The 25,531-nt window shown below is 42.5% G+C and overlaps 1 protein-coding gene across 1 annotated transcript in view; it reads left to right on the forward strand.

The window, feature by feature from the left end:
- The window catches only part of rxfp2l (relaxin family peptide receptor 2, like), a 69,745-nt gene that overhangs the window by 16,274 nt on the left and 27,940 nt on the right, over positions 1 to 25,531 (forward strand). Inside the window, exons 2-5 of the mRNA XM_052105420.1 lie at positions 5,631 to 5,759; positions 8,893 to 8,964; positions 14,948 to 15,053; positions 16,048 to 16,119. Of these exons, the coding sequence (XP_051961380.1) occupies positions 5,631 to 5,759; positions 8,893 to 8,964; positions 14,948 to 15,053; positions 16,048 to 16,119 (379 nt within the window). The remainder of the gene's footprint in view (positions 1 to 5,630; positions 5,760 to 8,892; positions 8,965 to 14,947; positions 15,054 to 16,047; positions 16,120 to 25,531) is intronic.

A 25,531-nucleotide genomic window follows, 5' to 3' on the forward strand; every position in this document is an offset into this window, starting at 1 on the left:
ACCAGGCACTCACGGCTCAGGGACAGCAAATACAAGAAATACTGCATACGGTAGGTACTATTTCCGATCAGTTTTTACCAGTTCCTCCTGTGTCTGTCCCTGTGCCCGTTGATGTTCCCACCGCATTTCCCAGCGCCGCGAGCTTTCAACCCCCCGAGCGGTTTGACGGTTCGTCGGAAGCTTGTCAGGGGTTTTTAATGCAATGCACTGTTTATATGACATACCACCCCCTTTTGCGCACTGACAGTGAGAGAGTACACTTTGTTATCTCCCTGCTCTAGGGCAAGGCACGGCAATGGGCCACTGCATTATGGACCGCCGACAGCCCCCTTTTGATGTCATATGATCAATTTTGTCACCAGATTGCCGTGGTTTTTAATCACCCGGCAGCTGGCAGAGATGTAGGCAGCCGCCTCGTGTTTTTAAAACAGGCGTCATGCACAGCCGCTGCCTACACACTAGATTTCCGCACCCTTGCCGCGGGTAGCGGGTGGAGCGACCCCGCTTTGTTGACTGTATACCGCCTGGGTTTGAATGACCGGCTCCAAATGGAATTGGCATGCCGAGGAGAATCGCTGTCACTGGAGGACTATATTCAGCTCTCCATCACTGTGGATAACCTGCTTCGGGACCGTGCTTGTCAGAGCCCCTCTGTCGTCCACGAGCCTTCTACGGGTCTCAACCCGCCCAAACTCGTTACTCCCGAGCGCTCTTCCACATCCGAGCCCATGCAACTTGGTCGCGCTCCACTAACCCAAGCAGAATGAGCTAGACGGTTGACACAGATCCTCTGCCTATCCTGTGGCACCCCGGGTCACCGAATTGACTCATGCCCAGCCGGTCCCCGGCGTTCCCTCTCCAAAAGTCAAGTGAGAACATCTGTCTTTCTCAACGTTACCCAGAAACAAGTCTGCCTCCCAGTAATGTTGAGTTTTAACAATGTTTCTTTTTCTACCCCAGTCCTAGTGGATTCCGGGGCAGCGGGAAATTTTTTAGACGATAGCTTGGTCCAGAAACTATCCATCCCACTCAGTCCGGTCGTGCCACCTCTCAGAGTTAACTCTCTAGATGGGGCACCTCTCGGATCGGGTCTCATTTCCTTCCGGACCATGCCATTGTCCCTCCAAGTGGGCTTGTTTCACACGGAGCTCATCCAGTTTTTTATAGTGCACTCACCCAGAGACCCTGTGGTTTTAGGCCACCCCTGGTTAGCGCTTCATGACCCCCACATTTCCTGGCGCACGGGGGAGCTGTTGCGCTGGACCAGCCACTGTTTATCACACTGTATTTCCCTTCCCGTGTCCTCCACCTCCGTAGAGAGCTCCGAAGTGAGATCCCCTGTCTCCATCCCTCCTGAGTACTCTTCCTACGCTGATGTGTTCGAGAAGACCCAGGTTAGTCTTCCCCCCCCATCGTAGTGTGGACTGCGCCATCGATCTCCTTCCGGGGTCCCCACTCCCCAAGAGCCGAGTGTACCCCTTAACATTACCCGAAACCAAGGCCATGGAGGACTACATTGATGAGGCACTCAGTCTAGGCATCATCCGGCCGTCCACCTCCCCAGTGGCGTCCGGCTTCTTTTTCGTGGGCAAAAAGGACGGCGGGCGTCGCCCCTGCATCGATTACTGGGCCCTAAATAAGGCCACGGTGAAGTTCGCCTACCCCTACCTCTCATCCAACCGTTCCTCGAGCAGGTCAGTAAGGCGAAGATCTTCACCAAGCTCGACCTCAGGAGTGCGTACAACCTTGTACGCATCCGCAAGGGGGACGAATGGAAGACTGCGTTCATCACCACCAGGGGGCACTACGAGTATTTGGTGATGCCGTACGGCCTCGCCAACTCCCCTTCAGTGTTCCAGTCATTTATGAACGACGTCTTCCGAGACATGCTGGACCTCTTCCTCGTTGTCTACATAGACGACCTTTTAATTTACTCCGCCACACTCTCTGAACACACCATCCACGTCTCGAAGGTGTTACAGAGACTGCGAGAGCACGACCTGTTCGTGAAGGCAGAGAAGTGTGCCTTTCACCGCCCCTCCGTCTTCTTCTTGGGCTACGTCCTGTCTGCGGGAACAATGGAGATGGAGACCGACAAAGTCGCCACAGTCCTATCCTGGCCCGAGCCTAGTACGCTCAAGGAGCTCCAACGGTTCCTGGGTTTCACCAATTATTACCGGCATTTCATTAGAGACTTCGGCAAGATCGCCGCGCCCCTCACGTCTCTCACAAGAGGCAACCCGAAGTTCCTCACCTGGAACGCACCCGCCCAGCAGGCCTTCCAGGCCCTAAAGGAGGCCTTCACGACCTCCCCAGTCCTTCGGCAGCCCGATCCCACTCTCCCGTTCGTGGTAGAGGTAGATGCCTCAGAGGTAGGGGTGGGAGCTGTACTCTCCCAACCACACGGGACACCCGCTAAACTATACCCATGTGCGTTCTACTCCCATAAGCTGTCCTCCCCCGAACAGAACTACGACGTCGGGAATAGAGAGCTGCTGGCCATCAAGCTGGCCCTAGAGGAATGGCGCCATTGGCTGGAGGGCTCTAGGTTCCCCTTTGTCGTTTTCACCGACCACAAGAACCTAGAGTACCTCCGCGCAGCCAAGAGGTTGAACCCTCGACAGGCCAGGTGGGCGATGTTCTTCACCCGGTTTAACTTTTCCATTATTTTTCATCCGGGCTCCCAGAACCTCAAGGCGGACGCACTCTCACGCCTTTTCAACCATGGCTCGGAATCCCCTGAGTCGGAGACAATTCTCCCCACGTCGTACGTCGTCGCACCCGTTCGGTGGGAACTGACGGAGGCCATCCTGCAGGCTCAAGGCGACGAGCCCGCACCTCCTCAAACCCCCCCCAACAAGATGTATGTCCCCACCATTATTCGCCCTCAGCTGATGCAGTGGGTTCATACTTCCCTTTGTTCTGGCCACCCGGGGATTACCCGTTCTACCGAGCTACTCGCTAGGAGATATTGGTGGCCCTCACTCAAGGACGACGTTCACGACTATGTCCTCTCGTGTCCAGTCTGTGCCCAGTCCAAAATGCCCCGTCACCTTCCTGCAGGTCTCCTCCAGCCATTGCCGGTACCTGACCGACCGTGGTCCCATATCGCCATGGATTTTATCACTGACTTGCCCCCCTCCGACGGCTGGACCGAGATCCTTGTGGTCATTGACCGCTTCTCAAAGATGTGCCGCCTAATTCCCCTACCCGGGTTACCCAATGCGACACAACTAGCTGACCTTATGATTACCCACATCTTCCGAAACTTTGGGATTCCCGAGGAGATCACCTCTGATCGGGGTACCCAATTCACGTCTCGCTTCTGGCGAGCCTTCAGCGTCAGACTGGGTATCCAGCTCAACTTCTCCTCGGGATACCACCCCCAAACCAATGGCCAAACCGAGCGTCTCAACCAGGAGATAGGCAGGTACCTGAGGGCCTACTGCGCCCAGAACCAGGGCAGCTGGCACACCTATCTCCCCTGGGCCGAATACGCCCAGAACAGCCTGGTCAGTTCCTCCACTCGTCTCACCCCCTTCCAATGCGTCCTGGTCTACCAACCACCTCTTTCCCCGTGGGAAGCTGACCCCAGCGACGTTCCGGCGGTGGATGACTGGGCCCAGAGGTGTGCCCAGGTCTGGAGAGCCACCCATGACCGGATACAACGCTCCACCCAGATCCAGAAGTCTAAGGCAGACCGCCGATGCCGCCCTGCCCCCCTGTTTCAACCGGGCCAAAGGGTTTGGCTCTCGACCTGAGACATCCGCCTCCATCTCCCATCAAAGAAACTAAGCCCTAAGTATGTCGGCCCTTTTAAAATTATTACACAAATTAACCCTGTCACGTACAAGTTACTTCTGCCACCCCGCTACAAAATTTGTCCCGTGTTTCATGTCTCCCTTCTAAAGCCGGTCTTCTATAGCCCCATGTTCCCGCCCACGGCAGCCCAAACACCCCCTCCACCACTCGATGTCGGTGGTCAACCCGCCTATACGGTCCGGGCCTTGCTAGACTCCCAGCGTCGGGGTGGTGAGTTGCAGTATCTGGTCGACTGGGAGGGCTACGGACCTGAGGAACAGTCATGGGTACGATCGAGGGATGTCCTGGACCAGGCTCTCAAGCTAGACTACCATCGCCAACATCCCGATCGTCCCGCACCGCTTCCCAGAGGTCGCGCTCCTCGCAACCGAGCACGGCTGTCCGGAGCCGTCCGTAGCAGAGGGGGGAGTACTGTAACGAACCCCGCTCCTCTAGTTCTCCCCGCTTCATCAAGCTCACAGGCTCGCTCCCCGAGCTCACACGCTCACTCCCAATCACCCCCCTCTGGCTCTCATGCACGCTCCCAATCACCAGAGTATTAGTTTCACCTGTACTCGTCCCGATCACCTGGTTATTCATTTCACCTGCACCGCTCGTTTTTTCCCCTATATATATCACAACCCTTTCGTTTCACTCTTGTTGGTTATTGTTTAGTTTACCCCTTCGCTTTGCCAGCTCTAGTGTTCCCCTAGCTCCCCTGTCTATTCAACTCGCTTGTTTACCCGTTCTACTATTCTGACTTCCCCGGCTTCGACCCTACGCTTTCCTCGACCACTCTTTCGTAGATTTGCCCTTTACCATATCCTGATTCCCCGGCCTCGACCTTGCGCTCCCCCTGACCACTCTTCTTCTGGATTTACCCTGTTGTACTTTTGCCTGCTAATAAATAAAAGCAGTTTTCATCGACATTGTGACTGTCTCTTCTTGTGCGGGTTACACCAGTAATTAAATTATTTAGTTTTACTTGCCTTAAAACATGGAAGACCAAACTATGTCAGATGCCCTTTACTATCAAAACAACATATCAACTATAGGCTGCCGTAAATATGCAGTAAGATGCATGTGTTGTGTTGTATCATGTTATATTTGTATTTGATTTTTTGGGAATAGCTGGAAAGAGGTAAGCTTGTTTTCCACTGCATTGCACCTTGATGGACTGCAATGCCATTCAATCAGAATAGCAGAACAGGTTATTTGGTGTATGTAACACACTTTCATCAGGTGAGTAGCCTTGATATAAATTTCTAAATAAAATCATATAGCAAAAACCTCCATCATGTATCCTGTAATAACAGAATATGTACCCCGTAGTTTAAAAAAAATACCTAGTCCTATATGTATAATACAATACTTATTATTACAAAAAGTTATGCAATGTATGTTCTTTCTAAAAATGCTCCCAAACAATTGTTATTTAGCATAGTAGGTCATATAACACATAATATCTCTATTGTGTCAAGTCAAATTAAATTTATTAATATAGCACTTTATACTATAGGCTACAGATTGTTTCAAAGCAGCTTCACAGTAATAAACAGAAAATAAAAGTAATGTTTCAAATGCATCAATTATGAAAAATACTTCAATTTCAATACAGTTCAATAATATTTTCTAAATATTAATAGTCATTTAAGTCCCCAATGAGCAAGCTAAAGGTGACAATGGCAAGGAACCAAAAACGGTGTATACTGTAAGATCAGAGTATGTACCCCATAGTTAATGACTTAAATGTGAAATGCTCACAAATCTGTGCATGCTTTGGCGTTACCTTGTTTGTTCTGCATGTATGTGTGTGTTTGTGTGTGTAGATTCTTCAGGTTCAGACATGTGTCCATTGGGTCAGTTTCCGTGTGGGAATCTGTCAGTGTGTTTGCCTCAACCACAGCACTGCAATGGGCAGCAGGACTGTCCTAATGGAGCAGACGAAGAGAACTGCGGTAAGAATGTATGCACATGCACAGGATCACACAGAAACACACACATGAACTCTCACAGTGTTTTACATACAAAAAGATAATGTCATGGTTACTGTTGTAACATCCGTTCCCCGATGGAGGGAACGAGACGTTGTGTTGAATGTAGTGACACAAGGGGTCTTTCTTGAGAGCCTCGCATTCCTCTGAACTTGAGAAAAGGCCAATGAGAAATTGTCAGACAGAATTTGCATGTGCCGTCCCCGGACATACGGATATAAAGGGAAGCGGACGCGCATCTGTCAGTCAGGTTTTTGCACTGAGCAGCCAAGAATAAGGTACGGTCGTTTACAGTGGTAGGTCTAGTGTTGTGGCAAGGGGGACACAACGTCTCATTCCCTCCATAAGGGACCGTACCCAGCACAGCAACGAAAAGGCTGGGTCTGCCTCCTCCCGGGGCAGCGCTTGCAGGTTCACGACCTGGTCCCTGAAGGGGGTCGTAGGAACCTTGGGCACATAGCCCGGTCTTAGGATGACATGAGTATCTGCCGGACCGAACTCCAGGCAAGTGTCTCTGACAGAGAACACTTGTAGGTCCCCGACCCTCTTGATGGAAACTAGCGCTATCAAGAGTGCTGACTTCAAGTATAGGGCCTTGAGCTCAACTGAGTAAAGTGGCTCAAAGGGGGGTATCTGAATGAGAGATCCCAGGAGGGGAACAGGCTTGGCCGGGGAGGATTCAGCCTCCAGGTGCCTCTAAGGAACCTGATAATCAAGTCGTGCTTACCCAAGGACTTGCCGTCCACTGTGTTGTGGTGGGCCGCGAAAGCGGCTACATACACCTTCAAGGTGGACGGGGACAGCCTCCCCTCCAACCTCTCTTATAGGAATGAACGCACTGACCGAACTGCACATCTCTGCGGGTCTTCAGACCAGAAAGAACACCAATTTGCGAACAAGCACCACTTTGCCGTATAAAGCTGCCTGGTAAAAGGCGCTCTGGCTTGGTTGATCATGTCTATGACCGTAGGTGGTAGTCATTCAGATATTCCTCGTCCCATCCAGGGGCCAGGCGTGGAGGTTCCAGAGGTCTGAGTGCAGATGGCAAAGGGTGCCTCGTCCCTGGGAAAGAAGGTCCTTTCTTAGGGGAATTTGCCATGGAGGTGCTGTCGCGAGGAGCGTGAGATCCAAGAACCAAGTCCGAGTGGGCCAGTAAGGAGCCAATAAAGTGACTTGTTCCTCATCCTCCCTGTCCTTGCAGAGCACCAGTACAAGAAGGCTCACTGGGGGAAATGCGTACTCACGCAGCCCCCGGGGCCAGCTGTGTGCCAGCATGTCTGTCCAAAGAGGGGCCTCCGTTAGGGAGTACCAGAGCGGGCAGTGGGAATTGTCTTGGGAGGCAAAGAGATCTACCTGTGACCTGCCGAAGTGGCCTCAAATCAGCTGGAGCCTCCACTCTCCGCAGAGCGAGACCTGGTGCGACAGTACGTCTGCTGCCATGTTGAGGTTGCTCAGGATATAAGTGGTGTGACTGACTCCAAAGGAGGAGATGGTGGGCGAATTGTGACATAAGACGAGAGCGCACGCCACCTTGGCAATTTGTGTACGCTACCGTCACGGTGCTGTCTGAACGGATCAAGAAGTGCTTGCCCCAGATCAGCGGGAGAAACCTCTGCAGGGCAAGGAATACAGCCAGCAACTCTAGGCAGTTGATGTGCCAATGCAGTCGGGCCCTATCCAGGAGCCAGCAGCTGCGTTCCCATTGCACACGGCGCCCCAACCCAGTTGAGATGCGACTGTGGTGACCACGACACATCTGGACATCTGCTGTAGGGTCTTTCCAAGGGTTGAAAGTCTGATGGCAGGAAGGGGTGATTAACACACGGTCTGTGCCGTGGCGCCTTGCCCACCTCGAGACTCGAGTCTGAAGCCAGTGCTGAAGAAGTCTCATATGTATCAACCCGAGCGGCGTGACCATGGCCGAGGATGCCATATGCCCCAGGAGCCTCTGGAAATGTTTTAGAGGGACCGCTGTGCCGTGCTCTAAGAGAGCGATGCACCTGAGCACTGACTGCCTGCGCTCGTTCGTGAGGTGTGCTGTCCTTGAGACTGAGTCTAACTCCATACCGAGAAAAGAGATGCTCTGAACCGGCCGAGCTTGCTCTTTTCCCAGTTGACCTGAAGCCCTAGACGGCTGAGGTGCCTGAGCACCTGGTCCCTGTGGGCAAATAGTGAGCTAGTGACAGTGAGCTAGGATTAGCCAGTCATCGAGGTAGTTGAGTATGCGGATGCCCGCTTCCCTTATCGGGGCAAGGGCAAGACCTTCGTGAATACGCAAGGGGACAGGAACCGTCGAACACAAACCAAAGGAAGGGTCGGTGTCACAGCAAAATTGAGTCTTGGAAGTACGCGTCCTTCAGGTCTACCGCCGTAAACCAATCTTGATGCCGAATGCAGGTTAAAATCTGTTTCTGCATGAGCATTTTGAACGGGAGTTTGTGTAAAGCCGGTTGAGAACTCGCAAGTCCAAGATTGGCCGCAACCCACTGCCTTTTTTGCAAAAGCACGTCCTGAGGCTTGGGTGCTGAGAAAAGACTCAAAGCACTTACCTTGCTCCGTGCATCCGGCAGTGGGCGGGTTAGAGACTGGGGAAGAGGTCCTGAAGAGACGTTTTCGGAACTCGTCAGCGACGGCCTGCCGGGGATGGGCAGTCGCGGGTCCGAAGGCGAGGCAACTGCGTCCGGGGAACTGGGACTGTAGGATTTTGATACCGGGGTGCCATTAGAATGGCGCGCACTGGCTAGATGTGCACAACCGCTCGGATCCGAAGAAAAAATCTGACTGACAGAGGCAAGTCCGCTTCCCTTTATACCCGTATGTCCATGGGCAGGACATGCAAATTCTGTCTACCAATTTCTCATTGGCCTTTTATCAAGTTCAGAGGTACGCAAGACTCTCAAGGAAGACCCCTTGTGTCACTACATTCGACACAACGTCGAGTGAGTGACAGAAGGGGAAATGATCATACACATGCACAAATGTGCACACACAAATAAACACAGAAATATCCCACAATTGCACAGTGATATTCTCTTGTTGCCACAAGTATGAATATTCCAAATATATAAATTAGATTATCTGAAACTGTGTGTTGTAGTGGATAACAGTGGCTGGCCTCATCTGTTTGATGCCTTCATGAAAACAAGGGTCCAGGAGTCAAAAGAATGCAGTAAGTATTATGTCTCCTTTCTCTTTTTATTTCCCTTTCCTCTCTCTGTGAGTGTGTGTTGCTTTTTTTTTTTTTATTTTTATTTTTTTTTAATGTTCACAGCATCAACATTCATACAAATAACATAAATGATCATTAAAGGCTGTTTCTGTTTTCTTGAATCCTGCAGCACAATGTTTTTCTGTTATACAAAAATGAGGTATGGGTGAGGTAATTATTTGTTTTTAAGCCTTTTTTAAGTGTCCATATTAGGTTTACAATATCATTAGTATTATAAGTGTGATATTAAAACATTTGGTGTGTTCATAGGGTGTTATCAGTGCGTATCATCATTGGGTGTTATCAGTGGGTGTTATTACTACTGTAGGTTTTATCAGTGGATGATGATACATAAGCCAGACTGGAACCCAGTTTGGCCATTTAATGTTCCATATTGAATCATATTTTAGTGAAAGACTTTGAAAGACTATTTGATTGTGTATGAGGACCATAAGGAAATAAGCAATTGTATTGGATCTATATTACTTTCTACTTTGTTGTTTTCTTTTCTTCTACACTTCTTGAAATGTCCTTTTAAAATAATATCACGTTTTTTTCTCCATATGTTATAAAAGATATATGATCCCTCTTATAGTACAGCTTGAAGAACTCATTGATTGAGAAACAGATGTTTCCTTCCCTCTTTCATCTTAGAGTGCCAGAATGAAGGACACAGGCAATGTATTTAGTTTGGTGAATATATTGGACATGGTTCATTGTCTCACTTCTGAAGATCAATTTGTTTTCAAAAACGGCAAACAAACTGTTTCAAACACTGCAGCCAATCAGTCTGTCACAGTTCTGATTTTACATTACAAAGACTCACCAAAAGAGTCCTTTTTTCCCCAGATAAAGGGATGGGAGGTAAAAAAAAATAGCGAAATATAAATTTGAAAGCTCACACAATATTAATTAGTGATTTTTTTTATTTTATTTTTTGTGCTTAATATAATAAACTGCATAGAGAAATGAATAAAACACTTACAGCCATGTAGACCATGTTAATGTAAAGGCAGGGGCATGCTCCAAATCACGTTTGTAACACTGCAATGTTGGTGGGCTGTGAAAATAAATAAAAACAATGTACTCAAAGTACAATGTAATCAGAGTATAGTTTTTTTTTTTTTTTTTTCAATTGAGGATTTTTAATTTTCAATATCAAATTGAGGATTTTGATGACAGAGACTTTTTCAATGCAGAAAATGCTTTCCATTTGAATGAGTGATGTGTTTTCACTATAGAGTAAATAAATAATAAAACCAGTAAAAACAAACACATAGTATCGATATTGTATGAGTATCGATCCTCTTGATAAATCCTCCCATCTCTAAGAGACATTAATAAATCAATCAGCTAGATAGAAGCTGATATAGAGGAAAATTCAGAGTGGGTCCAAAAGAAACAAGTCAGATCAAGGCTCTTAAAGACACACAGATCTGGAAGGGTTGAAGGTAGCTTTCGTCAGATCACACTTTCAGAGAATCGCTGAAATTGATGTCATCAATTGATGAAATTGATGATTGTTTCTCTGTGGTCTGGAGAAGGCAAATAGCCAAAGCATGGCCATTTGATTTCTTCCTCATTTGACAGTCAGGACCTTACAGAATAATTTGAGATCAGGGTCATGGAGATCTGAGCTGCATGTGTATGAGCAGAGGGGAAATATGATGTGATCTGCTGCAGCTATCTGCAAATACTGATCTTGTTTACACAGTCTTCCTGCAAGTGGTGTATACTGAAATACTGAGTTTATGAAAAGCTCAGTTATGGTTGTTTTGTTGTGGGGACCTGGAAGCAGTGCACCAGTCTTACTTTCAGTTTTCTTTGAGTCTGGTGGTCCCATAACATATTGTATATAATTGAGGGTTGCGTTTTAAGCCTATAAAAACATGTATGGTAGGCTACCATATTAGTGTATGTACCAACACTACAGTTCAAAAGTTTGGGGTCACTGCCTGAAATGTTTCTCATGATCTTAAAAATCTTTTGATCTGAAGGCATATGCTTAAATGTTTGAAATTAGTTTTGTAAACAAAAATATAATTGTGCCACCATATTCATTTATTTAATTACAAAACAAAAATTGTATTTAAAAAAAAAAACTTTTTTGAAATGGATGACTTAATGACCGAATAATTAAGAAAAGCAGTCACTAAGTGCCCAGAATATAGATGGGAACTCCTTCAACACTGTTTAAAAAGCATCCCAGGGTGATACCTCAAGAAATTGGTTGAGATAATGCATGGAGTACATCTCTGCAAAATCTAGGCAGACTGTGGCCACTTTAAGATTCTAAAATATAACACACAGACTTTACTATTATTCTAAAATGTGATAAAAATAAATAATAAAGAATGAGCATGGTAGAGTACTTCATGATGTTTACATTGCAAAACCATTGAAATAACCATTAAATGCTGCCCTGCTGAAAATACCAGCTGAAACCAGCATAAGATGGTTGGCTGGTTTAGCTTGTCGCCCAGCCTGGAAATAGCTGGTCATGCTGGTTTTAGAGTTAGCTCTGAAACCATCAAACTAACCAGGCGGCCACCAGCTAAAACCAGCCAACCAGCTTAGGCTTGTTTTAGCTGGGATTTTCAGCAGGGATACAGCAGGGGTCTGTAACATTTTTGTTACACGTATCATACATTTTTAATTTTCCTTGTTAATCCCTGTGTCAAACCACATCCAAAAAGAAAGAAAAGGATAGACAGATAGACTTTGTCCATGCAGAATAAAAAAAAACTTTTATAAGGTTACTAAAATGGAGTCTTCATCTCATGCGAGTGGTCGATTTTAAACATTTGTATAATGTATATTTCATGTATATTTCAAAATTAATGTTAATTTCATTGACTAATATTTGTAATGAAGAAAACCTTGACTGAGTGCACATTCACCTTTAATTATGTTGATTTGAGAGTCACCGTCTTGTGTGTGTGGAACATTAAGGACTGTGTATACCAGCTTGATAATCTCAGTGGTAAATATTTGTTCTGAAAGCAAAAGAAACTAATAATAAAAGAGACTATAGGCTAGTGCCTCACAGTAAGATGGTCCTGGGTTTGAGTCCCAGCTCAACTGGGCCTTTCTGTGTGGAGTATGCATGTTCTCCCTGTGTTCATGTGATTCAGTTTCTCCATAACCCAAAGACATGCTTGTTAAGTGAATTGGACTGTGTTGCCTGTTGACTGTGTTGGACTGGCCACCTGTCTTTGCTGTCTTCAGCCCAAGACAGTTGAGAACCCTCATTGAAGAGTTGCAGACCTTGTCCTATTGTGTTTAGGGAAGATTTTATGGAGGAGATTCAGAAAATTTCTACACACCTGCCTTCAACTCAAACATATTTTCTATTCACTAAGAAAATCCCTTGAACTCAACAGTTCTTATAGCACTCCTTTAAACTGTATCCCTGCCCCAACCCTGCAAACATGCAGTGAACCGTATCTGTTCCAGGCTTTCCATTATTAAGTTTGTAAAACGTTTTCCTTCTGCCTACTTCTAAGTTTACAACAATTATTCTGCTGGTAAAAGGGCTGGTGCACTGTTTATGGACTAACCTCAGATAATTTGAATGGAGAGGTTTCAGAGTTGATTGCTAAGGGGAATATGCGGGTGGTTTTAATTCAGCCCAGAAAAACTGAGAGGGTTGGTGGCAGTGGCTTGAATTTTGTTAAGCACAGACCGATTTCAGCTGAAGAAATCTGACCTATCATGAGATGAGAACATTCTGGAGGAATTCCATTCCATTCATCAAGATCAATAGCATAAAATTTATTCTGTTTGAAGAACAAAACTGAACATTTTTTTCAAGTAATTTTAACGTAAAGGTTTTCAGAGATCGACACTCCTGTAAGGTGCTCCCATAGCATCAGCTACTGATGCATCACCGAAGTGACCAACTTAAAAGGACCCACATACCTTATTTTACAAAAGGTTCCCAAAACCTTTTAGATATTCCCAAGGTAACCCATGGCTCAGAAATACTAATTATATTCTGTGTTTAGAACTACAAACAGAAGAGTTGTAGAGCAAAACAATCACATCGCTGGAGCTGCTGGGCAATTTGGGTTCTAACAGCAATGTGTGATGTAGCACTTAACAAGGTTTCTTCCTTGTTATGCATGTCTCCATAGAGATTTCAACTTAATGAATAGTGATAAGCTGCTACTGTTTTCTGGAGGAATCTGTCCTGCGTGGGCTGAAAGGGGACTCGCTTATAAAAAATCTGCTTATCTACATTTGAGATGTAAGAGTTGAAAATACTCAGTATGTTTTAGTTACATAAGCTCAATTATATTGAGAAAAGTGAGAAAATCCAACCAGATGGGATCATATTTATTCTACTTAAAGGAATAATTCTTGATCATTGAGATTACTAGTGCAATACATTATGCAATACAGATGGAACATGGATGCCTGTATGGGTATATGTGAACAGTCAGATAGGCTTTTTAAGAATTCTGACTGCCAGTTGAAAGAAACTGATTTAAGTTTGGATGCACTGCATCAAAGACTTTCTTGGTTTTAGAACTATTACGGTAGACTTGAATTCTGGCTTGGCTGTTAAACATGTCAGTGTAGACATCTGCTAGTTGGTGAGCACATGCATTAATCATAATGTAATAGAGTAAATTTTAGGCCCTTCAGATTCAGCCACAAACAAACAGTCTACACTGCAAAATAACAGACCCACAGGAAATAGATGGCAGGCTTTGGTTAGATGAGACAGATACAAGGTGTCAGAGTTTTAATTATTTCTGAAAGTGATGGATTTATTACACTCACTAGGGGATTAATCTGTAGATACCGTTGTTTCAGAGATACACCGTGTTGAGCTCACCTGGGGCTGAAAGAGGCAAAACAAGCATCTGTGTCAGTTTAAATGCCATCATGGACAAAACAATAATCTATCAGTCTAGAATTCTATAGTTTTTGTTAAGTGAGAAAGACCATATTTGAAAATATGCCACATTGATTAGGTTTGAAGTTTACTTTCCATTTTTACTTCAAAAATGAGTACCAAAAAAATGTGAAAGTGATTTTGTCTGAGGATTTTTCTGGCATAAAATCCAAACCCATTACATAATGAAGTTCTTCTTGGGATAGGCAAAAATGGCAATTAATTGAATCAAAAAACATTAAAATGGCCATGCTGTGATGTACTTATGTTTTTATGTTAGATGGACTGAACAGTGCAACATGAATTCAATTTGAACATTTGTATTTATTAATCTGATGTGTGAAACATTTTAAGGCTATTAAAGGACACTTTCCAGAGTAAAGTGTCTCTTGTCTTACTGATGATTTCTCCGGCTTTAAAACCAATACACATCAGTTACTAAATTTAATTGGAGCAAGCTAAATTAGAAATGTATTTAACAAGAAAACAAAAACTTTCAGATGGTCATGGTTATGATGCCCTGCTGCTTTTAAATGGATTGAACAGACTCAGAGCATGAATAGAACTGGAACATACAGTACATTGTATACACTAATGAAAAACAGTACTGGTTTGAAACTGTTTGGGACAACAAAAGCACATATTGTCATGTTAATGTTGGAAGTTTATCTATTTCAGGAAACATGAGGTAATCTATCTCTCCATCCTTTTCCTGCTCTCCATCTTTATTAAATAATTTTTGAAGTGTAAAATAATTCAACAGCACAGAGCCTATATTTGAAACACTATAGCCTATCTAATAAAAACAGATATAAACAGACACAAAACACATACGCACACAACACATTTGCTTAGCTATCTAAATGCGGACCTTTATAAGTATGCATTACCATTCTTATCTAATATTGAAAGCAATTGCTAAGCCAATGATATTCCTAATGCATTTTAAGCTTTAGATTGGTAAATAGTGCAATTTACCATTTATTTTACAGGAGCTTTTGCAGTGGACTTTAAATGGCCTTTTTGTTTGTGTGATTTCAGTGTTAGATGTCTATCCAGATGAGTGTCATTGTGAGGGCCAGAAAGTGAACTGTAATGGCAAAAATCTCCTCCATGTCCCTGTTGTGTCCTCTAATGTTACAGCACTGTAAGTATAACAGGAACAGAATTACAGAGAGAGCGATAGACCTTTACAAACATTAAAGGGATAAACCCCCCAACTCTCATGTTGTTCCAAACCCATATGACTTTCTCACTGGAAGGCAGTATGTTAGACCCCATTTACACCTGGTATTACGATGCGTCTCAGGTGATCCGATTACATGTGATCGGGTGAGAGACATTGCTTTTTACACTGTGTCACTTAAATGCGCCTCCTGCGATGTACATCAATTAACTATGTAAATGTGTTACTGCGTGATATTAAAGTGCAACAAAGTCAGAAAAGATGAAGAAAGCGTGAAACAATGTTGTGCTGTTTCTCCCAGATGTGATTGAAATTGAATCCAAGCTCAAACACAACATGTCAAGAAGAATTATCCGTTATTTTATTTTATTACCTGTATTAAAAGAGCTTCAGGTGTTCATGCTTGTCATCTGTGTTGATATCAGACACACTAAAGAAGATCCATGATGTTCTTGTGCTTGTGTATGTATCCTCTTTTTAAAATATTCAGATCGGATGGTAATTTACTTTTAAAGCCACTGGTAATTGGCAACGTTAAAATTCTTGTTTTAGTGCAGCGGTTGATTGACAGGTGAGGGGTGGTGCTTCACCTGCTGCCGGGATGCATAAAGGATGGATTAGCATTTAAACATCAAATGTTATGTGGTCACATGCATTTTTAACCACATTCGTATGTGGTTTTTCACAAAACGTTTTAGTCTCCGTTTAGACCTGTATTTAGGAGTTAACCACATCTGATCGGATCACCCGAAACACATCTTTATACCAGGTGGAAATGGGGTCTTATTCACAGTCACCATTCACGTTCATTGCATCTTTCTCATACAATGACAGAATTTTAATGTTTTTGGTGAACTCAATTGTCCCTTTAAACATGAAAACAGAAGAAGCCACAAATCATTATATTTGTTTTCCAAATGTAATAACTGTTATTTTCCTCCCACTCTTCCTTCAGAGAGCTAAACACTAACAGGATCGAATCTCTCTCTTGTGATCTGTTCATCCGCTACAAATACCTGGAGAGACTGTGAGTGACACTCCATTCTTTCATCACCCCATCTATTCTCCTAATCCCTCTCTGTCCTATCTAAACATGTTACATGTCTGAATCTCCTTGCCTTGAGCAAAAAGTCACGATTTTAAAATGATGATTAGCTACAGCTTTGCAATTATTAATTTTAACTTTTGTCAAAATTACTGCACAGTTGTGTGCGTGTGGGTGTTTCTTCAATTTCAGGCACTTTAATGTCTCGGTTGAGTTTTATTAAAAATAACTTTCTTTTTGTTACATGAAGTTCACATAATTTATTTATGCTGCTTTTCAAATGTCTTTTCTGCAAAGAAGTAGAGGTGTCAATGACGTGACGCTCACTTTTTTATCTGGATCTATTCAGTTATTCCAAAATGCATCTAAAAGGCAATGCATGCAAAAAAAATTTTTGGAATAATATACTTTTTATAACATGTTTTCAATGTCTCAATTAGGTAATTTGAATATTTGTATAATACTTTTTTTTAAATATATGATACCAAGATGTACAAACATTTCTATGAATGTACAGTAGCACATGAGTTTTTTTTATTGTAAAAGGTAAATATCACTTGTGAACAGAATATTTATAATGTGTGTCATTTCTAGTCAAGCTCCCAGATAGCGTAATTGATGTGGCCCAGATTCGATCCACACCTGATACTTTCATCTGGCCCACATACCACGTGGAATGATGGCACTTGGGCGGTCCACTCCTGTTTGCCATATCTGGACCACAAGCAAGCCATAACAATGCCGCATGTCAGCCAAGAGCAAACCAAATAAAAGCAGAACTGGTACAAATCTGGGCCACAGTTAATTTTAATTCTGGCCCAGACCCAACACTTTTCTCCGGCCCACGTACCACGTGGAATGATGGAACTTGGGCAGTCCACTCCTGTTTGCCATATCTGGACCACAAGTAAGCCATTGCAATGCTGCATTTAAGCCAAGAGCAAACCAAATAAACCACCACTGATCCTAATGTGTGCCACAGTTATTATCCGGCCCACATTCTGTTTCCTCATCTGGCCCAATTGCTGATTGTTGAATTATGGTATTTTAACAGTCTGGTCATGTTTACCCAATCTGAGCCACAAGCAGGTCACAGTATGGCCACATGTCAACCAAGAACGAACCAAATAAACCAAACCTGGCCTTGATGTGGGCCACAGTTGTTTTATTCTAACCCTGGACTTTCCCACATTCCTCATGTTCATATGGCCCACATGCTGCATTAGACGGTGGGCCGAGGGGAGATTTCGTGTTTTCAGACGATCTCTGGGGATGGATAACCCAGTTTTTTATATATAACCACTACATTTCTCAACAAAGCAAATAAAAATTGTTGCCACTCACATACTTTGCACATTACTATAATATCGGTAACTTTCTCCAGGTTATTTTCCCGACGAATAGAGCAGGCGGCTACGTGTGGGGTCCGACATGCATGACGTATTTGTTGCCTTCATCCAATAGCGTGCGTGGGAAAGTGTCGGTGTTGGTGACGCGTTTGTCAACACACTGGCGCGCTGATATGAAGTTGCTGTCTGTGCACATTGAACTTGTTAACTCATTTTGCCCACTTATGCTACATATTCAGTTTGACACAAAATGTGAATGTAGAGGTAACGTTATGCATTTTCACTGTTTTATTTTACGTAACCATCTTTTGTCATACGATGTCCTGTCATTTCGTTGTAATCTTTAATAAATAGACCGTTCTGATTTCACACATTTGATCCATGGTATTGCTTGGAAACACAACATCATAAAAACCATAGACATCTACAACAGGATACAACGTTAAAATAGCCTAAATATAAAGTTATGAAACTTCACATTGCCCTCAGCCAAAACGATTTGCCAAGGAACAAATTATAGATTAATGAGACCAAAGATCGCCCGTTAGATATACACAAGACGAATTATATCTCATGTTTAACCACTAGACATCAGAGCCAGTGGCAAACGTCAGAAGCACTAGCCGAGGTAAGGCTGTTCCAGGTGGGGTACATGAGCGCTGAGCGCCTGGATCTCTCACTCGCTCCAGAAACATCAGATCAAAATTTTAAATAGGCTCTATTTTTATGAATAAACCATAGATTTGAGCTTTAGACAACTACATTGTCGACTGAAAAACTATTAAAACTACATTTCGTGACACAATAACAGTAGTATTTTGAAATTTCTAATCATTTACTAATTATATAATGGCCAAATACTATGGAATGATTTTCCGGACATTATTCAAAAGGAATTGCAAATTGTATTTGCAATTGTGTTTTCAATTTGTGGACGCATAAAATGTGACATAATCCAAACGCAATTGCAAATCGCGCATTACCGTTTGCATTTTCGTTTAAACGAACGCACAGTGACTGCCAGATTTCAAATGGAAAAGCAAAGTCCGTTTGCAACTGTGTTTCCCATAACTTACGAGTTTTGGCCCTGTCATATTTAAATAGCAATTTCAATTACCACGTCTGCTTTTTCACTTTCTCAGCGTCGCGTATGTAGCCAGCCAAAACTCAAATGGAATACTAATTCCCTTAGTATTTCCATTGACGCCTTACACGGAAACCTGTCAATCAGGGTCAAGGGTGGGATTATGCTATGGGGCGTGTTTGTCTTGGGAAGAGACGTCACTCACAGTCGACGGTTAAGATCAAATAAACCGGCGTCTGTTCAGGGCATCACCTCTTTATTTATTTTGTATTTATTTTAATGTTTATTTGACAGGGATAAATGCATAGAACATTGCTTTATAAAGAATACAAAGTAGATGCCACGCATACATGTTTCTAGCCATGACTAATTTGCAACCCCTGTCCCTGGTTAGGCTTATAAATTTAAAACAAAAATTACAGAGTATTCATTTTAAGATTTATAATTAATAAAATACATACAACAAATACATCCCATATATGAAATAAGATATGGGCTTAAGTAGATGTGGAAGTCACTATAAATCAAAGTCTAGACACATTTAACAATACAAGAACACAAAAGGGTGCATATGTCTGTGCATGCTCACATATGCAACATTATGTTTGTATGCATTGTGTTATGTCCTGTACTGTCAGTGTTCACAAAGTTGTTTCAGTTTCAGCCATTGCTTTAAATGTGTATTAAAAACCTTGAAGTCTGTCAATGTTTTAATTTCAGATGCATTCCACAAATGTATGCCTCTTACTGAAAATGATGTCTGACCAAATGTTGTTCTACGTTTTGCGGCTATAGTTTCCACTTATTGTGCCTCTAGTTCTTATTCTGCTCTTTTGTTTATGTACTAGTTGACAGAATATTTCTGGTGCAACGTTGTTCACACACTTAAAAATTAGTTTTAAAAAAGAAAAATTTACAAAACTGTCAAAACTCAAGATAATTATGCTTCCTTAGAATGATGCAGTGATGCAATCTTACAGATTTCTGGTCCATTACTTTTAATGCTTGTTTATATAATGACTCTTGACCGTCGACTGTGAGTGACGTCACTTCCCAAGACAAACACGCCCCATAGCATAATCCCACCCTTGACCCTGATTGACAGGTTTCCGTGTAAGGCATCAATGGAAATACTAAGGGAATTAGTATTCCATTTGAGTTTTGGCTGGCTACATACGCGACGCTGAGAAAGTGAAAAAGCAGACGTGGTAATTGAAATTGCTATTTAAATATGACAGGGCCAAAACTCGTAAGATATGGGAAACACAGTTGCAAACGGACTTTGCTTTTCCATTTGAAATCTGGCAGTCGCTGTGCGTTCGCTTAAACGAAAATGCAAACGGTAATGCGCGATTTGCAATTGCGTTTGGATTATGTCACATTTTATGCGTCCACAAATTGAAAACGCAATTGCAAATACAATTTGCAATTCCTTTTGAATAATGTCCGGAAAATCATTCCATACAAATACAACCAGAAACAAATGTTCAGTCTTGCTTGTGAAAGGTAATTCCTCGAGACCTGTTTTCAATTGTGTGGTGATTTGTACAGCCCCAAGCAGCACACGAAACACATTTTTCTCAATTCCTAGTATGAAAGTTATGGGAAAGTTGCCCTCCGCAATGTGGCGGTACCTTTGACGTATGCTCCAGCGGGCAATTGGGCGTCTATGTATTTATTATGTCTATGATGAAAATGAGCCAGACAATACTCTTTTTCCCGCACATTTTTACTGTGGAAGAAATGGCAAAAACATGAAGTGCTGCATGCATATATGTGAGGGAAATGGACCCACCATTCCCTTCACAGACATAAGTTGGGAGAAATTTATTAAATCGGTGTTTCTGTGGAAAGACCTTGAATGCAGAGAAAGTCTTATAGCAGAAGAGGCAGTACAGGCATACAAGTTACAAAGCCAGGAACCTACAAACCAGTTAGTCAAACCAGCTAACATTGGCTACCACAGGGAGTGCTACAGCCATTTCACAAATATCACGAAGATAGAACGAGCACAAAGGAGAAGAGAGAAGGCAGTATTAGTTGAAGAAACTGCAAATGAAGGCATAAACACATCCAGCGGGCAAGCTATCGGGCTGCAGTACACAGGAGGAGTCTTGAGTGCTTGCCAGACATTCCTCCTCCTGTAAATCACGGCTGGAAGATGGTAGATTTCTAAGGAGTGGACTGGATGACACTTCCACCAGCTCCAGAGGCCATACTGGAACTTGTGCACTGCTCATGTAAAAAAACAAATTGTGTTAAGGGTAGATGCACATGTAAACTGCATGAGCTGCCATGTACAAACCTCTGTCAGTGTGTAAACTGTGACAATAAGTCACTTGAAGATGACTAGGGCACATGTGGTTTTGTAAATACACATGTGGGGAGGGGAGGGGAGTGTGTGTTTGTGTGTTGGCTACTCCTGCAGAAGTAAATCTGTATGATGTTTATGTACATTATAACTCTGCTCTGTTTGATAGCCTATGTTCTTTGATAGTATAATCTTATTTCTATTACATGCTGTTCTTCTTGAGCTCTTAGCTCTCCGGTTATAATATTGGCTGCTTGCTGACCCTTTAATGTTATGTCAGATGTAACTGATAATTAAATATGTCTTAACCATCAAGAGGTTCATGTTTACCTTGAGTTTTTGGCGAACGTTTGCAAAACAGTCGGAGGTAATTATCCGCCGACATACAGTGGAGCTGAAGCCTATGTGAGTTGGACGAAGTGTTACCGTTTTAAACTTTACACCAAATCAAATATGTAATCGCATGATGCTAGCTACTGTTAGTTAGCCAGCTGAAACTACCCTACTTAAAACGACACTAAGGAGACGCTTACATACGTTTGAACAACACAGTGTGCAAAACAAACATTTTTTTTTATAGATATCATATTCTAATTAAATGAATACTTACAATCACAAAAACAATGTCCTTGGCGATAGTCACTGTGCTGCCGCCGCAGATGCTGCTCATGTCTGACAGCTGAATCATCCGTGTAACAGCTGTTCTAAATAAGCTACATCTGATTGGTTAATAATAATCCTATGTCAGTATCTTGCCACGCTATTGGCTCGACTGATATAGTAGGCAACCGCGTTTGCCTGCATATTTACGGTCGTGCATTATGATTTCGGGGGAAAATGTGCAATAAATGGGAGTGGCAACACTTTTCATAACGTTGAGAATAAAACAACCGTCCCAACTTTACAAATTCAGGTTCTCCCTCCATGGGGATCATCCATTTCGAAAAGTAAAGCAGATACGGGCCCTTGGCCCACCGTCTACATGGAATGGTGGCATTTTGGCACTGCATTCCTGTTAGCAAGATCTGGTCCACAAGCAGGCCATTGCACAGCCACATGTCAGCCAAGAATGAAGCAAATAAACCATAACTGTACCTTATCTGGGCCAAAAAATATATATATATATATATATATATAGGCCTAGTAATCTTAGCCTTAAAATCAGATAATGCAATAAGTGACTTCTGCATCAACAATATTCAACATACAGTAAAGAAAAATGTAAAAAATGCCCCCCTAAATGTTCAAATAATTTACAACAGACATCCCAAAAACATTTCTGAAATAATTGCATCATCATTTATTAATATTGACAATGAAAAAGCCAGTGCAAGGTTACATTTCTAAAAACATAACTGGGAAGCAATCCAACCATGCCAAAAAATAAATAAAAATAAAATAAATTAAAAATAGCTGTATAGAAAACATTGTAGAAACACAAAGTTATAAATAAAAAAGAACATGTTTCCATTAGCTGTGAATTAGGGTTAAGTTAGCTCACCCAAAATAAAAACTCTTCTGCCAACACAAAAGTGAACGCTACAGCAACCGTGGCAACAAGAACCACCTGAACATATAGGATTTATTGACCTCCTTGACTGGGCCCATCAGAGTCATGGCAATTTTGCAGGCCTTTAAGGAATACACAAATTAATAAACTCTGTTGACTTTAAAAGCCAAATTCTGAAAAAAAAACATGACAATGTTTCAGAAAAAAAACATACAAAACCCTAAACAAAATATAATTTCAGGAAACAAATTAAAGCCAAAACAGAAAAGTTAGGGGCTGTACTTTTGTTATTGGTCAGAATTTTTTAAAACAATGTAAATTCCTGTGACAAGCCTCTCACAAACCTTGAGGAATTGAGGAACAAGGGCATTTGTTATCACTATGACTAATCATATGATTTCCCTTGTTTAAAATATTCCCTTATTATTTCAATCTCTGCTGCCATTTCGATGTCTTCTGCTGTAGCTTATATCACAACTCCTGTTCACAGTTTGTGCGAGGTTTGCCACAGGAAGTAATGTTATTGTTTAAATAAAATAAAAAATGAAGACTAATAACAAAATATATATTATCTGATGTAAAAACCCTCTGCATTTTGTTTTCAGAGCACAATGTTGTTGAAATCTGCAAAAAGTGATTTGTGATGTATTTAAATAAGTAAAAACTTACTGTGCATCTATTTTTCTTAGCATATTATTTTAAATGAACTCAGCAAAAAAAAAAAAAAACGTCCTCTCACTTTCAACTGCTTTTATTTTCAGAAAACATAACATATGTAAATATTTGTATGAACATAAAAATCCACCAGCTGCATTGAGTACTGCAGTGAATCACCTCCTCATGGACTGGACCAGATTTGCCAGTTCTTGCTCTGAGATGTTACCCCACTCTTCCACCAAGACACTTGCAAGTTCCTTAACATTTCTGGGGGGAATGGCCCTAGCCCTCACCCTCCTATCCAACAGGTCCCAGACAAGCTCAATGGGACTGGTTCTTCGCTGTCCATGGCAGAACACTGACATTAATGTCTTGCAGGAAATCCCGCCAAGAACGAGCAGTATGGCTGGTGGCATTGTCATGCTGGAGGGTAAAGTCAGGATGAGCCTGCAGGAAGGGTACCACATGAGGGAGGAGAATGTAAAAATGCCAAAAGTTGTTGACCAGTCTCTCAAACAACTTGCTAAATCATCTTTAGGAATATCCCCCCTTTCATCAACATGGCGATCCTCGTCACTTTTGATACACTATCCCCATTACTCTTTGATCCACAGTTTGGTGGCAAATCAAAGCTTGAAGCAATTTCTTCATGTTCAACACTATATTCTCCTTCAGTATTATCCTCAATGCAATCAGTATTATCGCTGTTATGTTTGGCATCAAACAGTTACTTGACAGTAGCAGCAAATGACAACTGAGTGGAAACAATTCCCAAACGAAAGTGCAAATTTAATAAAGATTTGTAACTTGACATTGCCTCATTTTCCATGGCCATTCAAAATAATAGTAATAGTAAATGAAGGTACACTCATGGCATCACATATTTTATTTTAGTACATCGACATTCAAAAGAATGTTGGCATACATATTTTTTAGGCATACATTTAAATTAGCCAGTGTCAAATGTGCTGCATCTAAGCCAGAAGTGGCACACATCTGTTTTATGATATTTGGGGCATATTTCCAATGTCAAATGTGGGCCATGTAGAGTATGAGGAGAATCATGGACTCATGGATTCTGAATACAGTGAACATACTGTTAAACCTTATCTAAATCACTGAAATAGCGCCAGCTAGTCTGGGGAGTATAATGCGCTATGACAGAGAATCCTCGTGCCTTCTAAAACCCCCTACCCATGTGACTCGCCCTACACCCTCGTGCCTTACCATGTGGAAAAGGAAGACTTTGAACGTAAAAATGTGTGTGTCTTTCATTTAAAACCCAGAAGGGCTTATTTTGAAGGAAATCTGTTTATCCCAGTATGCCTGTGTATTTCTGATTGAGATCAAACTAGTTAAAATTGTAAGTTGTGTTAGTTAAACTCTGGGGGCTTAACTAAAAAAGCCTAAGGGTGTATATCCACTTTTAAGTGTACCAAATACACGTTTCTTGGTATCAAATTAAACCTTACGACTTGTCCTAGCTGAATATAAATATAAGGGTACATTAAAAGGTATTCTGCTATGTTTTACTGTCTTTTGAGTGATTCAACCCAAAAGCCTTTACTGTCGTAAATTATGCAAATGAAGAGCCTTGACAGGACAAAGACACCATCTCGTGCCCAAAACAAAGGAGCCTCATTGGGTCATTTCTCCCAAAGGAGGTGTGACCTCCCTGCCTTAAAAGTTAGGCCCCAGCATTGAATCGCTCTCTTACATCTCTTCTGCTGCTCCCACCTCCGCTCTTTTGCTGTTCCCACGTCAACTCTTTCGTCTCTTACCCCGCTTCTGGACCTCTTCGGACCCTCTCTCTCTCTCTCTCTCACCCCGGCTCCCTTCTCCTCCCTCGGACTCTCCTGAACACTTCAACCCTCCGGAACACTCAACTCTTCAACAGTTACTCTTAAGACGCTTTGAACTTTCTGCGAGCAATCCATGCTCTGGAAACACCGACAGAAAGCCCATCTCAAGGACGCCACGAGGACACAACATACACGCAGTCTTGCTCAGCTACACAAAGGTCCATTGTGCAATTATTATTTCATTGAAATTCAAATGCGTTACAGTGTGTAACTTCCGTGCTGGCTCTGAAAGGTTAACTGTGGAAATAAGTTTGCTATACCTCTAATTCTTTATTTTCCCTTACTGTGTTTACTTTGTTTATTTTATGTTTATTCTATGTTAAATGTTTGTTAAGTGTAGTGATATATCCTAGATCCTTGTATTAAACCCAATTATACGCTTGATTGTCTGTGTTTGTTGATCATAAAACAAAGCCTCTTTAATGTGTGATCTAAAGCTATGAGCTGATATTATCAAAGTAAGTTAACGTGCTTTGATTAAGTAAGCTTATACTAAGAATAAACCTTCTGGAGAATTGATCAAGAGTATCGAGCAAAGTGGTTCGGCGGACGAACTGGTTGGTCACGATACGGGTCAAGTCCATTAAGGTGTTCTGAAAATTAATATAGCCTGTCTGCATA

The sequence above is a fragment of the Xyrauchen texanus genome, chromosome 3 (assembly GCF_025860055.1).
Source record: "Xyrauchen texanus isolate HMW12.3.18 chromosome 3, RBS_HiC_50CHRs, whole genome shotgun sequence".
Lineage (NCBI taxonomy): Eukaryota > Metazoa > Chordata > Actinopteri > Cypriniformes > Catostomidae > Xyrauchen > Xyrauchen texanus.